The following is a 13,295-nucleotide window of genomic DNA, read 5'->3' on the forward strand; positions in this document are numbered from 1 at the left end:
CCACAAATACCTCCACAGTCAGTCAGTTGTATACGATGAGCTCCGCATTTAGAATGTGTGTGTGACCCTCCACGATTGGAATTTCCACACTTGATAGCGATGGTGCATGGTGTGTGTGTGTTTATGGCTATATTACCACTATATTCACTATAGGCAAGCTACATATAAAGTCACCAACAAGTAAGTAGGACCACTATGCAGTAAAGATCACTGTCTACCCGCAGATATTGGTCTACCCCACCCACCAACCGCGAAAGTCCACTCACCGAGGCGCCAGCCGACCTATAGCTGGTCTTTACTATAGTGTCAGAGGGCATATGGCATGGTGTTTCATTTTTTCTTTCAATTGGATGGAAAATAGGTCGGCTTTGGAGCAAAGCTAATAGCAACCAGCATAAATTTTTCCCTTTTGGGTCCATTTTTGTGGGATTCCAGATGGGGAAGGATGTGACACACTGCAGCAGGGTGAGGGAATATTTTAGATTTTCTGGAAGAATAGACACCCCTCCTGATTACCATCCTACATCAGGTATAGATCATCGTGTTAAGGCTGTAACAGATTGAAGCGCTTGTCACATTTCCTGTTTGAATACTCCGGACACGAGAGATGGTTACTGTCCATTAAATGAATGTCAGTTGCATAATTAACTGGCTAATATGGCATGCAGTAAACAAACCGTGCCTGCCTGTCCGTGGGGGAAGGATGTGTGTACGTCAGCTTGTGCACGCAAAGAGGATCACAAATTCTGTTATTTTTATGCAATTTAATTCCTTAAGTATTCTGAGCTGACAGGCCAATGTATACTTATGCTTGCAAAGCAGATTACATTTTCTGATTAGAAATGCAATTTTGTTTCTTTATTATCTGGACCGAGGATGAATATAATAGTCTCCTCTTCTGTCTTCCCACACACACTCAAACTCATGAAAATATCATAAAATTTAAAACCAAAGATGATGAAAGAAACCAATGGCAAAATGATGATTTATTATTTTGGCGTGTTGATTTTGGAACAATTCGGCCATTTGGTGCCAAGAGTCTGAAAGTATACAGGGATTGAGTTTTAAGGCACACAAGTGCGATCGCACACCTCGCCTGTCCGAGTGTGATTTATAGCACACCTCAATTCCTAAACTTCTTAGCGAGTGCATTTTAATAGCACACCTGATAGCCCGCCTTAACATTTGCAGAAGTACGATTTGTAGCATGCCTATTATTTTGAAAGCTCAATCCCTGAGTATACCTATTTTGTTGCATACTTTTTGTTTTTGATTTTTTCTAAATTTGTATTATAGGTGGTTGACCGGATGCAATTTAATTTTAAGTTACTGCACAACAACTCTAAAATGTTTAGATTTATTAATCCAAATATGGAACCTTATTAGACATATAACATGGTGGGTGTAGATCATAGTATAAGAACCTCGTTTTCTGACAGTTTTAACTTGTTAACAAATTTATACAAGAAGATACACATTATAATGAAACGGGAATAATGGATAATGTCCATTTTAAAGAAAGCAAAGTATAAAACCCAAATGGTGGCCAGAAACACCAAGCTGTTACCACTGTCATATGAACCATAAAACAATTTTTTTATTGATGCATTTTTTAATCACTGGAAGTAAAAGTAAAAAAATGAAAAAGCATCTTTTTATAGAATTAATTTCTTGGTAAAACCACTCAGTATCAAATATCAAAGTTAGTTTTATAAATATCATCAGCTCTCTCTCTCTATCAGCAATATTTTTGATGGATGCCTTCCTAGTTTCTGATACAAACCAGTATAGCTTTTTAATGGACAATCCTTTTAGTGATTTTGTAATTTGTTAAAAGAGACTTTCAAATCTGCTGGTGACACGATCTGCTCCATGGGGGGGCCAAAGGGGGCCAAAGGAGGCATTTTTGAAAATTGAGTTACTATAATTATTACCTTACTAGATTTCGCGGTTCTCGGGTTGCACGGTTCTCGTGATAGGCCTATCTCTATTACCCAACACCCGTTACCCATAATACTTGTCCTGACCTTTCAAACTACTAAGATCATACATCTCTCAATGCGGTACTCTGCTCTCACCCCCGTTGATACTCCGCGATAGCACAACGCGAGCACGCGATATAGCACCGCGTGTACGCGATATCGAACCGCGCGAACGTGATAGCGCGCGGACAGACGGATGGACACTCTGTGATTAGTATTATGATACCAGGGTGTGATTCTTCAGGATTTATCCAGATTTCCTGAATTTTTTGTGGCCAAAATTTACACAATTTTATTGATTTTCAGCCCGTTTTAGGGTATTTTAGCCCAATTTTATGCTGTTTTCAGGATTTTTTACTACTTCCTGGATATTTCACAAGCTTTGAAATTTATGTTTTGTGATCTTTCGGGCAGTTGCCTAGGGTTAGAGGACTTGGCCGTGGTGGACAGGGACGTACAGGAAAATAGTGGCCTGCTTAACCAGGAAATTTCACATGTTTGTAACAGTTTCCCAAATTACATCCTCAGCTAAGTCCCCACTAGTCCCTTGTGTGTGTGTGTGGGGGGGGTGCAGCTGACAGCTACATAATTATGCTGGTTATAAATATTCTAATATTATTTATCTTTGGAATTTTCTAATGCTATAAACGACAGAATAAATTTTCTTTGATATAGAATATGGCTTCAGGTAGTAAATATTGTGACAGAGACTTATCCATATGTGGATATTATTGACGACCAGGTGCTTGGCAGAGGAGTTGACCAATATATCTAGGTCGTTGATGACAGAGTGACGTCAAGAAAAGATATACTAAAAACATCAGTGGGAGAAATCGGTATTATAGATTTGAATGAATATAAACATGCACTAGGATCTTATGGGCAAAGCTAGAAAATGAATTCAAGAAAATAAATGTAAATGTGAACCCACCGTTTACTTTTGATGAATATATTACAGACTTGTTACCAGTTTTCAGTAATTATGAAATGTCAGTGTGCATGAAAATTTCACGACTGTAGTTGATTTATGATATTTTATTCACACAAATATTTTTTCCTAATAGAATTTTTTAAAATTTGATTTGTTCAGGTTTTGACAACCTTGGATAACCCAAGAAAGCCTCTATTGAAGCTTATTTCCACTCGGGGTCCATTTGAACACCGCGATGGGTTGGGAACAGTCAGAGGTTATCACCATACTCATTTCAAAACTGACTCCCAAGATATATGTACAGGTATGGTACCTGTACACAGGACCGACAGCTTAACATCCCTCCAAAGGACGGAGTACTTTCATGATTCATTTACCCAATTCTAAATGAACCTTGGAAATATTTTTAATGCCGCAAAAATATCACGCTTTTCTGTATACTTAGCCGCCTGAGCACTACCTGCCGATCTAACATTGCCCCTGATTGGTCAATTACATGGTATCTTCATTTTAATCGCCAATCAGAATGGAGCTTTGCAAATAATTCACTCCAATTGTTTTGTGTGGTGAAAATATTCTAACAAACTTGCTGATTGGTCCAATTAATAATGAAAACTTCTTTTTGACCAATAGGCAGGTAGTTCTCATGGGATTAACCTGCATAATCAAGTCATTAGGTGAATGGAAGGCCCTGAATACAAGTATATCTAATGCCCATATCATATGAGCAAACACAGTGTGCGATTAAAAAATCACTAGTGTTCAAATGCCTATAATGATTGTAAAACTTCTACTAGCGTTCAGTCATGGCTTGCAACGTAACGTCAAAGTTGCCTTGAAGTCAACTACTTGCGATTTGATGATAACTTCATAATACTAAAGGTATTTAGCTAAACAGCTTGCAAAATCCGTACAAACTTATTTCCATTGTTTATTTCTTTGGTTTGGATTTCTTTCTTCATTTGAACACCTCCCACCTCTTCTTTACCAAAAAAAGAAACCCCACCCAGATGCAGAACTGGATCAGTTCGCTAGGATTGCGATGTCCAAACAGCGAGCGTGTTAACACAAGCAGAGGCACATAGCGCTGATGCACACCAACATGTTCGCTGCCACCACCTCAACATAGACAGTAGATTGCTTGTGAATAGTGCAGAGGCTCTTTACTAGAGCTTCCCCAGATCATAGCCATGTGTAAAGTTGACCATTATATTTTGGAAATGATTTGTGTACTAATTTGTTCTATTTCTGTGTTTATTTGACAGAGGGTAGACCAGTGTTCATTATGCGTTTAGGACTAGTGGATGTAAAAGGTCTTATCAAAGCAGTGGGAGAAGAAGGCATCCTAAGACATGTGAGTATAAAACATCTTATGAAATGTACCCAAACAAATGTTGGTGGGTGTGTGAATGTGTAGCTTAGGCCATGGAAAAATAATTGTTTGGTTAAGGTCCCTTGACCAATCGTAGCTTAGGCCCTGACCCATATTTTTTTCAAGCAGTACATGTAGAGAATCTATGTATTAGTGTAGATAGTCCAAAAATATACAAGTTTTCACACCAACATCCATATAAACCACAATTTCGCAGTGAAAGAAACCTCCCCATACACGTAGTTCATTGATCGCCATTAATATATATTCCCAGGAACTTTAAGTAACATGATTTCGTCAATTGATGGCGCACTAATGGTGCCCCAGACAGTGGTAGATGGGCATTTTCAGGACATATATTCAGGACTGTTTATCACGCATGCAAAATAAAATGTTTTTGCAACGGACCAACCATGCAGTTTCAAGTGGTGGGGAACCCTAGCAAAACAATTATTTTCCCACAACCTTATCATTTTTTATCTGAATCTGAAACAAATTAATGTAATTACTAGTACCATATTGTGGGTGGTAGCAGTGATTATATCCTGAATGACCTTGCTGCGGATCCCGGTTTGCGGATGCAGAAATAAAGTAAATTGCCATAGTTCATGGATAGTTAACTAAACAAATATGAAGGGAAAGTGAAACTTTAACTAATGCAATGTGATGTCAAAACACCATTTCAGAATCTAAATTAGAGTGGCAAGTTTTCCGTTTTCTAAAATGGCAAATTCCATGCTTTTCCGTGCTGAAAATTTTTCACTTTCCACTTTCTTTCAATTATTATTTTAGTAGCAAAAATGCTGTTTTCCATATTCTACATTGTACTCTTTTTCCGTGATTTTTTTCTGTTTTCTGTGATATTCGGAAAACATGCCACTTTAATCTAAATCTCTCTTATGTTGAAAGTGTGTATGGCAGCACCCCTGGGAAGTTCTTGGATTTTTAGCCTTTTTCATTTCAAGCTGTTTCAGCACATGACATCAAAGCTCCCATTGGGTGCCCATTCCTTTTTTAAAGGAATTTTTATTATATGGCATGGCTTAAATGATTTCTTGATTAACCAAGGTACAAAAATGTCTCTTTTTTCTTTTACTAGTGACCATGTGCCACCCGGTGTCGTCACTTAACATTCAAAGGCGTAACGCATGATCGTTCCCTAAGTCAAAAATACCCCCCTATTTTATGCTGGTTTCAAGAACATTTTCGTCATTTGTTACCCCTATTTTACACTTAAAACGGGTACAAATTAGCCTTAAAAAATACCCTATTTTTTGCATTTCAAGTACACTTTTACAAAAGTACCCCTTTTTTAACATTTCAAGAACACACACAAAACACTTGTTCTGATTCATTTTCTTTTCTGAGGAGAACTCTGTTGTCCTTTTTATATATATAAATGAGGAAAATAACAGAAAAATATATACAAATACATCCAATAGGATGCATCATGTGTTTTTATGATACAGTTATTAATCTTTCCTCCCGATTTTTTTTGTTTGTGCAAAATAAAGCTTGAATGTGACCAATTTTTCATACATAAACTCCTGGATAGCAATCACAATATATGCACACTTAATCGAACCGGCTTCTAGCAGAAACTCGTCACAATCGCGGCATTTCTGGGGAAATTCTGGCATTTGCCACAAACAATTCCTTTATGATCAGGTGCCATTTCGAAGAGTTTGTGGTCCGGTTTGTGGGTACCCAGTTTGTCAAGGCTCCGGAGGCCGGGCGTGTCATTAATAAAGCCAATGAAAAAAGTCCCTTGGAATCAGCGGCCAAACTGGGTAAGTCCCCAGTGACGTAATCGGTATAAACAAACCATGAAACAAATAAAACCGAGTCGAGCGTGTTGCTGAATATTAGGCCGGGATATTAGGAAGGCAAAAAAGTGAAATCTGGGAGTAAATTGAGCGAGAAATGGTAAGATTTCTTGGGATTTCAACATTCATGATTCACAAAAATATACCCTATTTTTTAATTTCGAGTACACCGTCGTCAAAAACAACCCTATTTTTTAAACATCGCGAACATAAAATGTTCGCGAACATAGTTTAAAAATAACCCCTTTTTTCGCGAAATTGGGAACGATCATGCGTACACATAGTCAATGTTAAGTGACGACACCGGGATGTGCCATTTGCAATGCGACACTGCACCACAAGTAGCACCCCCTCCCCAGTTGTGAATCCCTGAACTACATGTACAAAACCCCATTACTCTTTTGTAAAGCCATGCTTCCAAATAACCTCCACACTTGAAAATTCCCTTTTAGCTGTCCCTGGCTTTTCCTCTAGAGAAAAAATTCATCAGCCTGTGATCATTATCGTTTGATACACTCATTGGGTCCTTCACTCTGTGTAAGATGTTACTGTGGGCCAGTCTTAGTCAACATATCCCCTAAGCCAAATGTAATAAGATTTCGGTTGGATTTAATAATGTGACAACTTGTGATTAAACCTTTTAAGTCGCTGCCTAACCAAATTACTTGCCCTCGATTTAGAGCAACAAAGTCATACCTCCTGTTGGTGCTGTTTTATTAACGTTTAAGATGTCAAATCTTGGGGCAGTGGTTCTTGAAGTAATTTAATCACAATATCTCAGGCCACTGATGCTTTTGAGTTGAATATCTGATGGGATTTGCTATTAGGAAATCATTACAAACTGCCAACATGGGAGGCAGCAGCTGCAAATTTATCAAATTCTTATGCTTGCATATATGCTGTGATGTAACCTTTAGTATCCTTGCCATTGAGTCATGGCATTAATGTAGTATGTCATGTTAGCCCCACTCTGTCAGATGCTTGATTCTAGTTGACAGTTCTTACAAATCAATAAATATTTTAAAAATACAGCTCTGTTGCTTATCTGAAAATGATAAGTGCAAACAGAATCTCTTGCTATTTTTATGTTCCCCAATTTGAAGGCTTTCTAAAAGGCCTGTCTGTCTCACTAGGATCCACAACATGCTCATTTATCAGGGGCGCAGTTCTTTAACCCCAATACATTTTTACATTCATTGAATGACCTTTGAAAATTTGGGTACAAAAACTCATACTCTGCAACTTGAGGTCAAATTTTGCACTACGATTAAGTTATTGAGGTTATTGGACTATGCCATTGGAAAGAGGCTATTGTGGTCCATGGTGTCTACTAGATCTGTCTCTCCTCTATTCTAACCTACTCTAAATATTTCCCTCTGTCAGCCTGTGTCTTTCCCTCTGTCCCTTTGTCTCTGTGTTTCTCTCTTTATATATCTATTTTCCTTCATCTGTATAGGCTATTCCAGTTGAAATCCATACACCCCTTATGGTAGACATGACCTTAATCGCCCAAACAGGGGGTGTAGATTTCAAATGTACCATATTTCCTTGAATAGTCGCCCCCTTCAATTAAATGCCCCCACCACTTTCTTCAACCAAGATGATTCAAAAATGAGGATATTTCCATGCTATCTTGTGTAGTTAGCTTACCAAGGTGCACACATGGTTGCTAATGGTGTCGGTAATTGGCCAAAATCTTGTTGTAAACCCGGAAGTCATCGTTCCTAAGTTCATAGTTCATCATTTCAGCGTGAGTTTTCAGCTTAACCTAATGTTTTAACAGGAATAATCGTTCTAAAAATGACCTCTAATAAACGCTACCCCCCCTTTGGAAAATGCGACGCCCCTGGGGCGACTGTTCAAGAAAATACGGTAGTAACCCCATTTGAAATTCACACTCCCTGTGTAGAAGGTAAGGGTCATGTCTTCCATAGAAGGTGTATGAATTTCAACTGGAATAGCCTAATATGGAAGTGTTACATTTTTGTCCATTGAGGCACTCTCAATTTTTGTTGGGGGTGTAGAATTTGAGGATATCAGTACAAGTTGCAACTTGCGAGCCATGTGAGAAGTGTTAACAAGATTGGTTGTCATCAGGTAAAGGTCATTGCTTGCAATATTCATTGAGATCCTGGAAATCCTTGAGGGATGATATACAACTCAACGGTTTCTGGATTCCTCCAGAGATTGCTCCTCAATATTTTATCTTAATTATACATCTGTATGGTGTGGTACATATGAGATGCAATGTAATACATGTGTGTAAATCACAATGTACAGTACATTGTATACCCAAGTGAAAAAAAGAGTGACATTTTAAAAGAACTTCTTGCTGCTAACCAAATGAAGTCTTCACAAAAATTTATGCAGCATTTATAAATACACATATAGCTTCAGAACTATTAATTGTATTCACAACATTCTAACATAGAAAAGAGGATTTACAGGCATTTTGATACCTCATGCGTGCAATGTCGCTTATAAAAGAAAAATGGCTTAATTTTCACACACATTTGTCTGAATTTAGCGGGTCTTCGGGACTATTTGGAAATTTTAGTCCCTGGCTCGTTGGCCCTTTACCCCCAAAGTAGTCCCAGGTGCTTTGGAGAGTTAGCTATTTGTTGACTTCATTTCATTTTCGCTCATTGTTAATTATTTTGCTTTTGTTTTTGTAGGTATTATCAATAAATGAGGAAGGTTTAAGGAGAACGGAGGAGGCAACAAGGCGGACAGGAAAACCCATCAGGTAAGCATAGAAAGGATTAATAATATTATGTGTGTATCTACCACATGATGTAATTATGTTTGAAAGCTGCAAGTTTTTAATTTTCCCCAGAGTGACCGGCGCATGATAATGCACACGGCTACCAGGATGATGCAATTATGTCTCCAATGTGTGAAAGCTACAAGGTTTATCTCCCATAAGAGTGCCTGGTGAATGATAATGTGCACGGCTACCAGGATCTGAGTCGAAAGTATATTCGTCTCAGACCAGGATGACGAAATGTCTCCAATGTCTAAAAGCTGCAAGTTTTTATCTCTCCCAGAGTGACCAGCACGTAATATTGATGTGCACAGCTACCAAGATGATGCAGTTATGTCTCCACTCCAGTGTCTGAAAGCTGCAAGTTTTTATCCCCCCTAACCAGTGACTGGCGAATGATTATGTGCGTGGCTACCTACCAGGCCAGTTAATCTGGGGAAAGATAAAATCTTGCATGTCCTGATCACCCAGTAATATACAGAATTCTATGGAATGTCTTTATCTAATGTCTGAAAGGGTTTTGTGTGTTGAAACTAGACACTTTGTTGTCTGTTGTGAAGCCAACAAAAGCATTGAAAAGTTGGTGGGCATGGATTTAGGAAATGATCAAGTAACAACATGGTTAAACAGATAAATGGCAATCTTTTTGGGACAGACTGTAGCGTACCTGATGTGGCTTTATGATGCTTTTCATTGCATCAGTTATTTTTCTCAGGATACCATTGATTCCATATGTACCCCAACTTTCTAAATCAAACCTCAAACCTCACTGACCTTATATTTTTATCCTACACAGTTCCTGGACCTGCATAGTTGACTGTGAAGGCCTCAGCATGCGGCATTTATGGCGACCCGGCGTCAAAGCTCTCTTACGAATGATTGAAGTTGTAGAAGCCAACTACCCTGAGACCATGGGCAAACTTCTCATAGTCCGAGCTCCCCGAATCTTCCCAGTTGTGTGGACATTGGTGTCACCTTTTATTGACGAGAACACGCGAGAGAAGTTCCTCATCTATGGTGGCAAGAATCATATGGATGTAGGAGGGTTGCCGGATCATATTGACCCTACTTATTTGCCTGATTTCTTAGGCGGTGAATGCTATGTAAGTGAATATTCTTTATACTCAAGCATACCTGGAATTGTTCTCCCTAAACCAGACATGATTTGCACAATGCATGGTATTAAGCATTAAGGTTATTAACTATTTCAAACTGTTGCGATTTGGTAGTTCACAGCATCTTGCGAATGGTAGTGAGATTTGGCAAAAACTGCATTGCTCATTTCATAGCGAGCGTGTAGAAGAATTCAAATATCACAGATATACTTTTATAGTTGCCGCGGTTCTTGAGTTACGTTGTGAAGAGGGCTGAAACAACAACACTTTTGTAAAACGTACATAACTAATTAACAACAATAAATTAAGCAAGTTTGCAGAGTATACAATTTGTAGAATGAACTTTTGCAAAACATCAAGGTGTTAATTTTCAATAATATATTGATCTAGATAATGAAAATCGATTTTTAGGTTGCTTCACCAACAATACCTCGCCTACCCTTAAGCATACCTGGAATTGTTCTCCCTAAACCAGACATGATCTACACAATGCATGGTATTAAGCCCTACTTGATGTTTGCTTTGAAAAAGCTTATTTTTTATGCATGTTTACTGGATTTTATCTAGGATGGACTAGGTCTTATCTCCATCTCCCTGCTGTAATATTTAACTTTTAGGTCAAAAAGAAAGCTCTAATTCGTGCACAAAGCATCAGCAACAATTATTGTTAAATTAGGTATGCACAGCAGTTAAAGCTTCCCCAGATCTGACCTTTGTCTCTAAACAATGACTGCCACCCATCTCCAAATTGCTACCCACCCTTGAAATTTAAGAAGAGAAACTTGGTTTGTGTTAAATCCCAGCTTTAATTCTTGTAGAATTTGTCAAAATAAGCAAGCAGTCACCACATTCCTTGTCCTTGCATTGTTGTAAATGGCACATATTCAAAGTAACCGACATGTTCTTTATTTTAGACTGAGATACCAGAAGGAGGATTCGTACCCAAGTCCTGCTATCGATCTCATGATGATCTGCTGAATCCAGATGAACTGCCGCTATGCTCAGAGACGGTGTACAAGTCGGCCGTGCTTCAGAAAGGATTGCCAAATGAGGTAGGTCATAAACAAGAATAGCGTTAGTTAACTGGATTATGACTTTAAGATAAGGGAGCACACCACTAAATCAATGCGCCATTTGTGCAACCCTACTGAGTTCCGGTAAAATTCAGAAAGTTTTTGAGGTATTATGGGCTGCTCTTTGGACTAATAATCAGAAAGAGTAGCGAATTGTAGCTTAAATGAAAGTGTAAAGCCTGTGCATGAATTTGAATCACTAAAAAAGTCGCATTTTTATAATTATCGAGAAAATAGGTCCGCGTATAAAAAATGGGCAGAAACGGGTTTACAGTCATGAGAGCATGTCAAAAACAGTGAGGGCGCTGTTTAGCGGCTCCTACCGGAAAAACGAGGTGGAAGACTACCCATACATTGAAACATATGTTAAACTTTCATCGATTTGCAATCGACTGGTTATCATTAAAATTCTCAGAAAGCGCCGAAAAGGCCTCAAAACGAATAAATAAAACTGGTGTTTTTACACGTATTTCAATGGGACGATTATTTAGTGGTGTGCGCCCATAAGTCTTGTTTATGTTGTGACTGACATATTAGCATTATGTATTATGTCTTTAAGAGACGCCTTATTCATGTTGCGTCTGACGTATGTATTATGGCTTTATGAGAAGTCCTATTCATGTTGTGTCTGACGTATTTGATACCATATGCACTTTTTAAGCTTCACTTGCTAATTAAGTTTATAGATTATACTAGCTTAACATACTTCTGCAGCCAACCAACTTTGGCCGTTCAGTTTCTAAATTGAGTTACGTATTTGACATACAGAGTCATGACCAAAGCTTGGTATAATCTGTGCCCTGGGATCGTGTGCCATACTGTCATGTTGGCCAACCAAGTATTACTAATCAGATATGGAGTTTATGTTAGATTGGAACAAGGATTATTCTATTATTGCATCGTGTAGCTAGCTATAAGCCTGCTGAACTAATAACCAAGGACATGATTACAGAGTGTCCCAAAGAGTATAGGCACAACTCTTCATGAACTTTTCTAAACAAACTTGTATTCCTAAGATGTGTAAATGTTCCGTTTATTATCATTTTTCCCTCCCAAAAGATAAAAGCTAAATTGACCAAATATTTTCCAATATATATTTTGAACATGAAAGTACACACATTACATGAGCTAAAACACTTTGACAAAAGATCAATCCATTTGATGGGGGACCAACTTTTATTAGGACACATTGTAGATGCACAGGCTGGAGTGATCAGTCTTTGGTAAATGGAGCATGAAGTATTTGTCTACATACTATAGGCATTTTCATAATTAAACGGTTCATGGACATACTGCAGTCATAGAGACATCTCCCAAGCATGGTGTACAGGTTGTATCAATCAAAATGATTGTTAATCATTCGATGTTTTTTTTGTGTGTGTTTTCAAAAGCCTGCCTCTTCCAAACACCATTGTATCCACTTGAATCACCAGATATACTTTATACTTATATTTAAAAGTCCAGTCATTTCAACCCATACACCCTCAATAGAAATGAGCTTAATCTTCCACACAGGGAGTGTGAATTTCAAATGGGTTACTTGAATGTATGATTCCATTTGAAATGTACACACCTTGTGTGAGAGATTAAGGTTTTGTCTTCCATAAGGGCATGGATTTCAACTGGAAAAGGATAATGTATTGAAACTGTGGTCCTATTTGGAGAGTTTACAATACAGGGTCCTCTACATCTGATGTCTACACTTATCAGGCACATATTCATCATCTAATAACATCCACTCAATTTTTCTATGGTTATTTTTTTTCTCTTTTCTTTTCTTATTTTTTTTGTACCAATGAGGCAATAACACTGTATGGATTTCTTCTCCATAATTCATACCCAGGTCATAGTCCAAATAACGGAGAAACAACAAGTGCTGACGTGGGACTTTGACGTGCTACGCGGTGACATCCAGTTTGCTCTGCTCTATTCACGCAAGCTACTGCCTGTCCACCGCGAACCAATAGGACCATCAGCCATGCACGGTACTACCAACACGGTAGTCATAGACAAGTCCATGACCATTGGTATCGATTACAGAGTAGTGGAAAGCGCCCTCGTCTGCAAGGCTGGAGAAAGTATACAGGTAAGGCTAATGCGAAAGTTATTGTGATGTAGGTCTTGTGGCAGCCAGATCCTTACTTACAATAATTGAATTGTGTGCTTGCAAACATGCAGTTTCAGACTTTAATGTTTATTGATCAATGTTGTTAGTGCATTAACAGACTTGTT

The 13,295-nt window shown here is 38.3% G+C and overlaps 1 protein-coding gene across 1 annotated transcript in view; it reads left to right on the forward strand.

Annotated features, from left to right (window-relative positions):
* Positions 1-13,295, forward strand: part of LOC140151137 (SEC14-like protein 1) — a 92,495-nt gene that overhangs the window by 71,110 nt on the left and 8,090 nt on the right. The window contains exons 8-12 of the mRNA XM_072173358.1: positions 4,179-4,267; positions 8,787-8,857; positions 9,672-9,978; positions 10,905-11,042; positions 12,907-13,149. Of these exons, the coding sequence (XP_072029459.1) occupies positions 4,179-4,267; positions 8,787-8,857; positions 9,672-9,978; positions 10,905-11,042; positions 12,907-13,149 (848 nt within the window). The remainder of the gene's footprint in view (positions 1-4,178; positions 4,268-8,786; positions 8,858-9,671; positions 9,979-10,904; positions 11,043-12,906; positions 13,150-13,295) is intronic.

Source organism: Amphiura filiformis, chromosome 4 (assembly GCF_039555335.1).
Source record: "Amphiura filiformis chromosome 4, Afil_fr2py, whole genome shotgun sequence".
Lineage (NCBI taxonomy): Eukaryota > Metazoa > Echinodermata > Ophiuroidea > Amphilepidida > Amphiuridae > Amphiura > Amphiura filiformis.